General features: G+C 42.4%; 1 protein-coding gene across 2 annotated transcripts in view; it reads left to right on the top strand.

The window, feature by feature from the left end:
• Positions 1–12,409, top strand: part of nrxn3b (neurexin 3b) — a 288,158-nt gene that overhangs the window by 246,985 nt on the left and 28,764 nt on the right. For both annotated transcript variants that reach the window (XM_084377072.1, XM_084377071.1), the window contains 2 exons: positions 5,224–5,313; positions 7,039–7,349. In XM_084377072.1, the coding sequence (XP_084233198.1) occupies positions 5,224–5,313; positions 7,039–7,349 (401 nt within the window). The remainder of the gene's footprint in view (positions 1–5,223; positions 5,314–7,038; positions 7,350–12,409) is intronic.

Genomic DNA, 12,409 nt, shown 5'->3' with positions numbered 1-12,409 from the left:
CAACATTTCGGCTCTAGCTGAACCCTGTTTTGTTCATATTTTATTTTATTACAGTTTCCAATTTAGCAATTTCATAACAAAAGACACTCAAAACAATAGGAGGGAAATTAAACTAGCAGGAACAATGATGCTGTCAGACAATTAAAAAGATAATATAACTAAGCCCTCATTAAGATGTTATCACAATGTTCAGATCTCAGGAGCAAGGGCAAGCGACACAAACAAGGAGGTCATGTTCAAAACAGTATCAGAGCCACTAATACGGCTATGACAACCATGAATGTGGCTTATAATCACAATGATGTTCAGGTCACAGTTGGGTTGAATGTCTCTGGAGTAGATTTTTGAGAACTTTTTAAAATATTACACTTCAACCCTTGTATAATTAGCTGGAAAACCAAAGAAGATGCGTCCTTCAGCACAGGTACACCAGCTGCATGCTGAGGAAACTGACATTTAATTTGTTTTAGACTAACTGAGTCAGTGCATCTCTTATCTTATAACTCAATTGAATTGATCTACACTCAAAACCACAACAGCCATAGATTCCTTTACACAAGTAATAATATTCAGGTTTGATCGACACTGTGAGAGTTATCCTTTAACGTTTTCAGAAATGTTCTCGTTCGCCTTTATTGATTGAATGACATGTGACTAAGATCCAGGGATGTAACGCTGTCTAAACCCACAATACATCTGCCCAATAAGTCTTTTCCCTGAAACTAATATTTAATCTACACACAATTTACCAAGCCTGATTATCGCAAACAGGTTTACAAGATAAAATGTTCACATTGTTAGCGAGTAAATATCGGAGAAATAAGACACAGAAGGACTTCTGTGCTTCAGAGTCCCATTCTTCTACACAACAATATAACCACACTGATCCCATACAGCAGCATTTTTCATCCGGCTTCTGCGGCTTACCCGTGTTCAGGTTGTGTGTGTCTGTGAGTGGGCGTTGGATATATATGTGTGTGTGTGTGTGTGTGTGTGTGTGTGTGTGTGTGTGTGTGTGTGTGTGTGTGTGTTGACTGATTTGTCTCTCTCTTTCTCTAATTATTCCCTCCTCTCACGGTGCCCTCTCAGATCTTCTGTTTTTTGTCCTCAAATTCCTTTTTATCTGCGTTGCTCGTCCGTTTCCATTAATTGCTCATCAGGGCTGCGCATCTCTCCGACAATCGTGTGTACTTTTGTGACAACCCACGTTACTGCAGGGGCTCGTCTTTGTTTAGTGAGAGGGCTCCGGTTTCCTTATATAACGCTCCGAATCCCTGTACTCTTTGATTTTTTGGATTACATGAGCTTTTTGCATGAGTTTGAATCTTCGAATCTAAGAATTACTAGACCGAGCCAGGCGGAAATTGTGCATCACACTTTGCCGGAGCTGGCCGAGGCTCAGGCGTTGTCTCAGATGAATGACCATTAGCCTAACTACCCTGCTTGAGCCTCGGGGAAAGTGCGTCTGTGTGTGTGCTTCATCATTTGTGGTGGGTACAAGAGGGTCGGTCATAACCAGAATGGCCTTGTGTTTATTTTCAGACACACATGCAGTCAAACACACAAAGACCTTCGTCCATGCATCGATGCGCACAGTGTTACAACTCCTACAACCTGAAACAGACACAATGAGTTGTGCCGTTTCAAAATATCTGCCAATCTTTGTCTTGAAATACAGACAAAACAATTCCTCGGGAGCAAGATAAATCCCCACGCGTCCCCAGGGCCAAACATGATTAGCCCTATCTGAGACACAATCTCTGTCGCTCTCAGAACTCAGACTAAGCTGAGCATCCAAGCCGCCAGTCTAATTCATCCTTTCAATACCATAAATTTCAGAGCGACCTGATAAATGATGAATTTACTCCCTGGCTTTGTCTGACATCTGAGAGCGAATGGAAGGAGCATAGAGGGAAAAGCAAGCAAGAGAAACAGAGCGACATGGGTGAAGAGAAAAGAAATGCAGCCACTGAGGGAATACAGAAGCATTTAATGGAGTAGATGACAGGAATAAGTTGACAAAAGGGAGAGAGAGAGCTGACATAGAGACAGATAGATGGGTGGAGAAGAAGAGAAAGGGAATAAAGAGTGAGTGAAAAGTAGATAAATGATACCAGAATTGTGGCTTCAGCTGAAGAGGCCTGATTCAGGCATGAAGAGCAAGGAGGACTGATTGCATCAGAGAGAGAAAGAGAATCACATGAAGGAGCAGAGGATAGCTGGATGGATGGTGGGCCGAAGAGGAAGAGGGAAAAGAAAGAAAGTCGGGTAGATGAATGAACAGCCAGAGACTGAGAGAAGGAGAGACAAAGATGAAAGTCAGGTGTAGATTGGAAAAGAGGTGGGTGGCGCAGGATATTCATAACCACGGGCTGCAACAGCTTGCTATGGAAGTTGAGCAGAGGAATGATGATTTTTGGACAGGGCCACAGTATATCAAATGTACTCATCATCCCCAAATGGAGAGAATGCCAGGAGCCTGTCACGGTAGCCATTTTCACAGTTTTGATGCGCTCTCAGCTCTGGCCCTGTGATGGAACCCCAGCGAGATTAGTCTGGCAAGCAAACTGAACGGAACGAAGCGAACAACCAGCAGACGACTGTCGCCGTGCCAGTGTTTGTGTTGACTGAATAGTTGCCACCAAAGGGGCAAACATTTAGACGTTGTTTTTGGCTGAGAGAGAGAGAAAAAAAAAAGAAATGCTGAGAGCATTGATTAGGGCTATAAAGGAGAGATACATATAGACTGCATGTAAACACAAAAAATGTCAACAGATTACATAAGACTACAGAATAAATAAGCAATGTTTATTTACAGAAAATACTTTGAAACCCAGAAATTACTTTTGTGTTCGAGGACCCTTTAAGCTAACCGACTGAAAATGTTCTGAGGCACTTTTAATATCATGATCCATTAAAGTGGGTTAGGGTTTGCCTGAGAGTTTACATATTATATACAGGGATTGTATAAGTTGAGTGTGTGAACCAACGACTGTGCTATAGATTTTAGATTAAACCAACATGGGCTCTTTGCCAGTGACAAAACATCAAACACATAATGGTGCTAAATTGCTCTTTCCTCTCTGCAGTACTGAAGGGTTGATGAAAAATCTATGAGGAAATATCTGTCTACTCTGCTGCAGAAAGAACCCGAAACCTTGAAGGCAGAGTGATTTCATAATAAACAATAGCGCTTTTATTGGCAAGGTCATCCATTTTGGAGTCACCTTTGGAAATTGAACATCAAATTGACAAACTAGAGAGATTTTTCTCATTAGTTGGACAATTAGCTTGTGGTGTATTCATTACAAGGGGGACTGTCACCTCATTAATCACCTCGAACAATGTAAGAGCTATACCTGAGACCGCGCCATTAGCAATGCACACCGAGCTTTTACCCAGCTTCTCTCGGTTCCAGGTGCAATTTCACTCTGGCTAAGTGACAATACAAGAGTGCTGGTTTGTAAGATGCCTCATATCCTCCCTCCCCTGTTATTCCCGCCCCAATCCTCAACCTACTCCCCCAAACTCCCGACCTTTCCCGTGCGTCCCCCCGGTCTCACATACAACCATCATGCCTCCCTCTGTGGCCCTTGTCCAGAGGAGAGTGCATTTGGCTGCCAACCGCAACCTGCTCGAGATCAAAGGAATGGGGAGGGAGTCCTGCTAGTACCTGATTAACCTGCTGGCACGCTCCGGACACAGTCCTTTAGCTCCTTGAGCTCCCTTGCAGCCATATCCACACTCCTTCCCAGCTGGCTATAAACTGAGCTCTTGGCTGGTTTCTCTCTGAGTACGAAAGGGAGGGAAGGAACGATGGACAGATAAACAGAGAGAAGGAGAGGAAACCGAGACAAGCCTAAGTACTTTGGACGGTTCAAAATCATGCATACAGCACAAAATATTAAATAAGATGCTTCAAACACAAACATGATATTGTCGCAAGAAACTCTGCGGTCACACCCGTAGTCAGGTGGATCCCCACGAGTGTGTGTGTGTGTGTGTGTGTGTGTGTGTGATGTTGTCCATAGATAAATCACCTGTGAGAATCCTCGCAAGCCAATTTTCCAGAGGACCTTTTCTCACAATTATAAAGACTTGCCCTTTCACTTGTGTTATAAACGATGCCATAGCGGTGCCTTTTTTTTTCTCCCTCCAAATGCGCTGCCACCTGGGAACTGAGTGACATCATGGTGTCATTCATAATTCTATACAGGCTTCACAGTCTTTTGTCATACTCTCCAAGTGTTCGGAGACACAGCTGAGCGTCTCAATTCTCAGGGTCGACAGACTTGCAGAGGGAATGCCTCTGTGACTGTCAGACTAAATATTGCATCGTGGCGCACGCACAGCAAGAAATCGCATCATGCCAGAAATAATACACAAGTACACACACGCAACATCGGCTGTAAAAAGGTAGTAGATCATCCATAATTCCCATATACCTGGAACATGTTAGCCGCGGTCTCTAAAGAGGGGAATGTGGCAGCTGTGGGGGTTGTGCCTATTTTTTTTTTTGATTTTCTTAAACCCAAAAGGCCTCCCACCATGTCAGTAATGATCTCATTTGTATGCATTGTTCTCCTCAAATCTGTGCCACTGTGGGACTTGCCTCCCAGTAGGCCTGCAGTACTTCAAATTACCACTTCCTTCTCCATGGTTGCCCCCCTTTCCCCTCCTGCAAACCTGCTACACGGCTCCTTTCTTCCAAATAGGCTTCTGCAGAGAACCGTTCCTTGGCCCTTGAAATGTAAAAGCAGGTGGTGTCCAGTGGGAGAATTAGTGCACATTAATTACCCCCACTTTGCTTCAAGAGAAGGCAGTAAACGCATGTCTACCTTTTTAACCGCTTGATAGCCTTCCTTTTGTCTTCATTATGTAATATGATGAATGTATTACAGGACTTGTTATGTAGACTGTGATGTATCTTCTGTGTTGTTTTAACCTGTTTGTTTTTTTAATGCAGTGAGGCTTTTGAATATGTGTTGTGCTTTTTTAATCAATGTATATTTGGTTACATTTAGGTGTGGAGTGTGCTGTGTTAATATGAATTTTAAACGTTTAAACTAAAGCTACTTGAGAAAAAAAAAAAAATCATCATAAAGCTTTTATAAATATTTCTAAACAAAGATAAAACTCATCATAAACCACTGTATAAATGTGTGATGTCTGTTGCTGTTGCCAACTGTTTCAAGCTGTTTGTTAAACTTTCAAACTTTAAAGGCAACAGCGACATTGAGCGCTATCAAATGGCAAATAAGAAAATCCCGTTCAAATATACCCGGCCAGTAGAAGATTGGCTTCAGGAGAAAGGTAAATCTCTATCGAACTTACAGAATGTTTTTTTTTTCTTTCTTTTTCTGTCATTCCATTGGCTTGTTCCCTTTTCAACCTCTGAGAATGGATAACCACCCCTTAAACCCTTTAAAAAACAAGTAAAACAAAGCGTTGTTTGTTAGTTTTTGCTCTCTCCTTTGTTTTTTCTTTTTTCTTTCCTGTTTTTGTCATTGTCATCTTTTTTAAATTTTGTTGAATCATGGTGTCCAGTTAAAGGGACTGGAAAGAGATTTTACAAACAGTGCAACGATAAGATTTGAAGCATCGACTGCTCCTGATTTTTTTTTTGCCTTTTTTGCACAATTGACTGGGAGACTAGGCATTATCTATGCTGCAACAGTAGGCCGATTGTTTTGAGAGGAGAATTAGCTCCCTTGGCTTAAATCCTCTGCAATGTTTGAGAACAAACTAATCAGTGGGCACATTCACCTGAAAACTTTCCAAACAGCAGGTGTTTCTCCCCGCTGTAATTCATCTGATTGCAGTTATACACATCACACATGATAAAAATCCTCGCTTGTTTGGTGATAGACTGCTAATTGGAGCCTTTTTGACGGCAAAGCGACACAGCGAGCCCGCCAAGGTGCACTAATAATCACTGAGACGATCAAGTCGGCACCTCGTTTATGTTTAAAAACATTTGCGGGGATTAAAAAAAAGTCTACTCCTCCTCTTTTTTCTTTCGGTGCGTGTTAAATTTTCTTAGTCGATATAACATCATTATAAACTGCTTTAAAGTTCATTGCACATAAACATCTTAACCTGATTATAAAGTCCCTTTAACAACCGCTAAAACACAGACAGGTCTTGATAAACGCCATTACTGCTGCATGCATGACTCCACACGTGCTATTTCATTTTCGCTTCTGTGGTCTGACCGTCCTCTCCCTGTCATTCCATACCCGACGTATTATGTATTTTAATTGTGCAAGTGCCGCAGATATAACGAGCTTGCAGTGCCATGTGTCTGTAAATTATACGACAATTAGATTTTTAATTATGATTTCTGTATTGTGAAAGTTTGGTGTATTTTCATTTTATAATTAATGCATGAGCGGTGTGTTTTGACAATGATATTTAGGCCTCTCTTAATGAAATTCACCATGACATGCAGTGAGTGTGTATTGCTCGTACTTTATCATAATATGCCAAAGCCTGTATACATATTTATTAATCATTTTACCGCAGGAGTCCACTGTTTTGTCCAGAGAATATTAAGAGTGCCCGTGGAACGTGTTCCAGCTCATTTTTCAAACATTTTTTTTTTTTTCACACCTGCATGTGTTTTGCTCCCTAACGATAATGCTCCTATAGCCGCATAGCGTCTGTTGTTTTCGGCATTAGCGGCCTCTTTCAGGGCAGCTTTTTTCCTGTATATCAAAAGGGAAAAAGCCTTCCTACTGTAGATAAGAGAGCATATAGCTGCAATCCTTTATGAACAGAAAGGTGGGGTACTTCTTTCAGTTTAAAAGCATGTTGCATCAAGAGTATACTTTTAACCATTTCAACTCCATCCACACTCATTTAACCGAGCAGTAAAACAATACTGATAACAGACATTTTATAGTCTTTGTTGAAGTTTTCCATTAAATGAAGCTCCTCTTAAGACGATGCATGTTGAAATTAGAGCTTTTTTATGACAGCTTTATAATTTCTCCATCATAAACACGTTAACACCCGCTTCCCTCCCTCGTGCGCCAGGCCGGCAGCTGACAATCTTCAACACCCAGGCTACTATCTCCATCGGTGGAAACGACCGGAAGCGGCCCTACCAGGGCCAGCTCTCCGGTCTCTACTACAACGGCCTCAAAGTCCTCAACATGGCCGCTGAGGGCCACGTCAACATCAAGGTGAACGGCAGCGTGCGGCTGGTGGGCGACGTGCCCACTAGCAGGGGCGCAGCACGCACCACCACCTCGGTGCCGCCGGAGATGTCCACCACCTTCATCGAGACCACCACCACGCTTTCCACCACGACGACCCGCAAACAGCGCTCGCCACCAACTATTCAGGTGAGTCTGATGGGCCACGAGGTATCCATGGATATTCATCTCTGTGTGGTCTGACAAATAAACAGGGAATAAATACAGATGAGTCAACAATTTATTTTAATATCTCAGATTTATCTTTAAGTTCAGCATTTTGGGAAATGCTCTTATTCACCTCCTTGCCAAGAGTAAGATGACAGGTACAAAAACAAAGTTTAAAAGCTGCATTGGCTGTTTTCTGTGCCAGACTATTTCTTTGATGGGAGTATTAACCTCCATGAAGTCAGTGTGCACTGGCCAAGAAATATCTCGCCACATAACTCCATGTAAAAAGAATATAAGTGACGTTGAGTTGTCGTTTTTTCTCTTAAGTGTTAAAGTGAATGAATTAAACAAAAAATATGCTTGTGCTTGTATACTAAGCTAAGCTAACCGGTTGCTGTCTCAAGCTTCATATTCACGTGGTATAATTTTTCTTATACTGTATAACTCTTGACAAGAAAGTAATAGACTATTTCCCAAAATTTCAATCTACTGATTTAAACCCGTTATTTACCATCCAGAGTGTAGTGTTCAGTCGTATTTTCCTTTAGGAGATAAGGGTACCCGTCCTCTGAGTCGTGTGGGAAACGGGAGTCTGTGGGCTAAATGTTTTGTTTTCTCCACAATCAGGTTTAAAAATGTGACAAAGTGAAATGTCAAAAACACAAAAGTCCTCTTGTCCTCCACTTTCTGATATTTTTCTGTGACTTTTGTGTGACTGCGCGTGGGTGGATTGTAGCCGCGCTGCTTTTTTCCCCGCTTGATCAGTCAAGGTCAGGATACTGTATTTCTCATTCTATCAGGGATTGAAGTGCTGCTGCTCATTGAGGTGTGCAAAGCCAGCCTTGCCACTGCTCCTTTTCTCTACATTCCTCTCTTTTTCTCTGTCTCTCTATTTCTGTCTCTGTCCGTCTCCATCTGTCACTCACGCGATCCGGTCTAACTGAGGCCTTTCTCCAATACGTCCTGAGTCCAAGCCAATGAATGTCACTGCCGTGCCAAGAAAGTAATCACGGCGAGCAGTCCTTTGACACCCAGAGGACAAATTCAACCATTCGTAGTTCATATTAAAGCAATAACTCTCCCTTAGGGGGGAGGCAGGGTTAGGGGAGAGGTTGGGCGGTGTACGACAGACAGGGACCACTGTTATCAGCCTCTTCACCTCAACTAGAGATTGCCTGGCGTGCAGTAATGATGGCCCTTCATGTCAGTGCTGACACTTGTACATCTCTATCTGAGCAAGTGTGAGACAGGAGCCAGAGCCAGAGCTGTTGGAAAGCCGCTAAATACCCTGTGATTTGGACAGAAATGACAATGAAAAACCCAGTGTCGAGCTGCAATATGTGCGGTGTGCAGGTCTGCAGCGAAAGCGAAGCGGTCCATATCCCTTCTGTCTATGCGTGGCATCAATAATCTGCGATGATGATGACTGAGCTGAGATGCATTACACCACCGTCTGCAGCACCATCAACAAGGTCACATCAGATAAGAAAGAAATGTGGCATCGCTGAGAAAATGGCATTCTGTGTCATAGGCTATTAATATCAAAGGAAGTCAATAAAGTTTTGCGTGTTATGAAAGAAGCTTTTCTACAAAGTGCTCTCCTTTTCAAGGTGAAACGATGAAGCCGTAGCTCTTTTTTCAATACCAGATGATATACTTACTATACTGGTAACTTAACGATTAAAATGCAGTTTTTTTGCCATCGCTAACTTTTCATTTTACTTTTGTATTCCTTCTGAGAGCGCGCCTTGTTCATTTTTCCTCCACAGCCTCCCATGGCAGCGTCTGCTTTGATTCACACCGCTGTGTCACAGAATTTCATTTGCCAAGGCCTTTAATTTTGCTGTTCCCTTGTTGGCTGTCAAATACCTTGGTGTGAGAGGTAAAGAGAGGACCTGTACCAGTTTGGCAGATTTCTCCACCCCTCAGGGTAGTATAGGGGAGTTGAGGGAGTTGAGCTATCATTAGTGATGTACTGCAGTGCTGAAAGAGAGCTATAGGTATCTGACACGGTGCTGGACTCCAGCCTGCATGTGTGGAGCGGTTTCAGGAGGAGGGTGTGTGTGTGTGTGTGTGTGTGTGTGTATGTGTGAGCCCACGTGTGGACTGAAATGTGTGTGTTTTGGTATCTTCTCGCACATCTATTTTTGGTCCACTTCACCAGCACTAGCTGTTTCTTTTTCAGAGGTGAGAAGTGACGAATCCCCCGACGTGTCAGGATCAACAGAATGAGAGACAGGGGTGGGAAGTGGAGAGAACCAATCTCACGCTTAATTAATGATAGCTCCGCTGGGACGTACCGACAAGACAGACACGTTTCATTTTCTTTTTTTCGCTCTCACTCTCTCTGTCACTCTGTTACTTGGCTGCTGTGTAGGTCAGGCGGTCCACTGAGGGATCAAATACTCGGGTAGACAAGAGAGGGGATTCACTTCAGCTTAATCCAAAGATCACGTGTGTCAAGTTGACAGACCGTAATCATTTTTCAGTCTTACTGTTTGTCAACTTGGTTCACCTGGTCTTTGGATTAAGTTGAAGTGAAATCCTTTTCCTGTCATTGGCCCTTTTTTTCAGTTAGCAAAGATTCCTTAGAGATACAGATTATTTTGCAGAGGTGGACTTTGGTAAAAATAGCATCAAAATATACTTAAAGCCCCAAAAGTAAAAGTGTTCATCATGCAGAGTACCATATTTCAGAATAAAATAAATGATCTTACTGAACTAGAATTTTTGATGCATTAATATATTCATCCCTGTAATGTTGAGGCCGGTAAAGGTGGTTCATCGACTTTATATATGGGGTTTTCCATACACATCCACTGGCTCAGCTTGACTCGGCGCGTCCGCAGAGCGCGGGAGGGATTTACATTTCCTTTACAACACGGCTAACCGCTTGAAGTTGTGCCATTAACTGAAGACGTGTTGTCTCACGTCGTGGTCAACAGAGTGGCTGTAAAAAATTCTTCCTCCCTGCAGTTTTATCAAAGAATAGCTGCTAACAAAACTCCACTAATTTGGTGATGAACGTGTCATTTTCTATAAATTCTTCACAATAAAAGTCCTCTCTTATGTAGCTTTTACTGTGAAGCAGCAAAATCTACCTGCAGTAACGTAACATGTCAAAAAAGCTGAAAGCAAACATGATGAAGGAGGAAAAAGCAAGTAAAGTAGTACCACAGAATCGTATACAGCACAGTATTTGAATAAATGTACTTAGTTACTTTCCACCACTGCATCTTTGTAATCTATTTGTCTATAAATAGTGAATCAGGGACTTGAATGTTTGTGCTGTGTCATTTCCGTTTCTTCATGAGTGCATAATAAACGGTCTGAGACCTGGCATTAGATATGTCAACGAGCTGACTCATTCTGCAGATCGCGGCCCCCGCCCACCCACAATGCTGCTCTCAAAGCCGACTCTTCATTTCGTGTTCATCCATTTAGCAGTCGGAAACATCTCTTTGATCATGTGCATCAGGGAACGGAGGGGGGGGGGGGGGGGATTGCTAACCGTGTTAGCTTTAGCTTCATGCCCTCGTTTCTTCTCCACACACTGTTTACAGCCATGGTAATGCAGGAAGCTGTTATATGTACTGGATGGATAGTCACATCTTCATCTCCTCTTTATCGTCCTCACTCTCTCCAAAAATCCCTTTACTCCTCTCTATTCCATCATCATAAATATTAATAAGGTCTTTATTGACTTGGCAAGACACTAAATAAGGTCTAGAAAAGGAGTAATGCAACACTCAATATATATAAACAAGAATAATGGTATAAATATTGCCCTGTTATAAACCTGTTTACTTGAAGCTGTGGTTAAGTCCCATACAAACCCCTGCCTGCGAAACAGTTTGAAAAAAGCTCTACTGGGCTCCAGAGTTCACAAGTGGTTTTTGTTTGTGGTAAATTTTAAATGGATTGGCAGTTGTTCTGGAAGCTACTCGTAATTAAAATTCAACCAGTAGCTTGCAGCATGAAAAAGCCAGTAAGGGAGATGGGAGATGATCTCTTATTTAAGGGGAACTCAACCAATTTTACACATCAAAGTCTGTTTACAAGTCTTGTAGAGTACTACTACACATGTGGAAAGAGGTTTTATGAAGCTCTTTGCGGCTCCGCGGGGAGCTGTGCAAATTCTGATAAATTGCTTGAAGTGATGTCACCTGAGGCAACGTCACCGGGGTCTGAAGACTACAAGTTTGAAAGTGAAATAAATCTGTGCAGAGTTGGAACGAGGGTGAACTTACCAGACCTCCGTAACCTCAAGGCTACTAGAAGCTACATTAGCTGCTATGAGCAGAACACACCTGAACAGCCTCTGAAAGATTTTTATCAAGGGTAATGTAGGCAACAGGTTTTGACAAGTGGAGCATAAAAGATGTTAGCTCTGGCTCTGCTGCATTGATTTCAATCTCTTTTTAACTGTCCATCAATAGTCTGACGATGTCAAAGGACTTAATCAAAGGAAAACCCGAGCTGTACCCTGTTGTCAAAAAGCGATATGAGCCAAAGTGATGGCCGCTGTTAACCTGCACAACAATTGAAACCTTTCTTCCCAACCTTTCCGGATTACTCTCCCTTAAAAAAGAAGCAATATTTTGAGCCCCACTGTTCCTCTTTGCATGCATCAGTTGTCAGAGAGTTAGCAGTTGCCTCTGTGGTTTTCAGATATTAAATAATTTGGTAGGAAAGGGGAGGAAGAAAAAGTCAGAAATAAAGCTTTTTTGGGGGGTTGCAGATCTGTCTTAGACTCTTCGTCATCTTGAGACCTGCTTTATCCTTTGCTGCCTTAAGAGGTTGGGAGCCATTGATTCAAGCAGTTCAAAGTTTTGAGTGAAGACCTGCTTATGGGATTCCTGGGTGTTCCTAGCTCCTCACTACAGAATAATTGATAAACCCCATTTTTCTTTTAAAGATATCACATTCAATGTTTCTGCAACTAAAACGTCTAGACCTTTTGTTATACAGTTTGTTGAGCTGTGTACTTAGATTATCTCGAATGTTCAAACCCAGAGAAATCTGTGATTTTTGGTGGT

This window comes from Pagrus pagrus (assembly GCF_965226575.1).
Source record: "Pagrus pagrus genome assembly, chromosome: 16".
NCBI classification, from domain to species: domain Eukaryota; kingdom Metazoa; phylum Chordata; class Actinopteri; order Spariformes; family Sparidae; genus Pagrus; species Pagrus pagrus.
The sequence above is the reverse complement of the archived record's forward strand: the minus strand, read 5'-3'. Positions and strand labels throughout refer to the sequence as shown.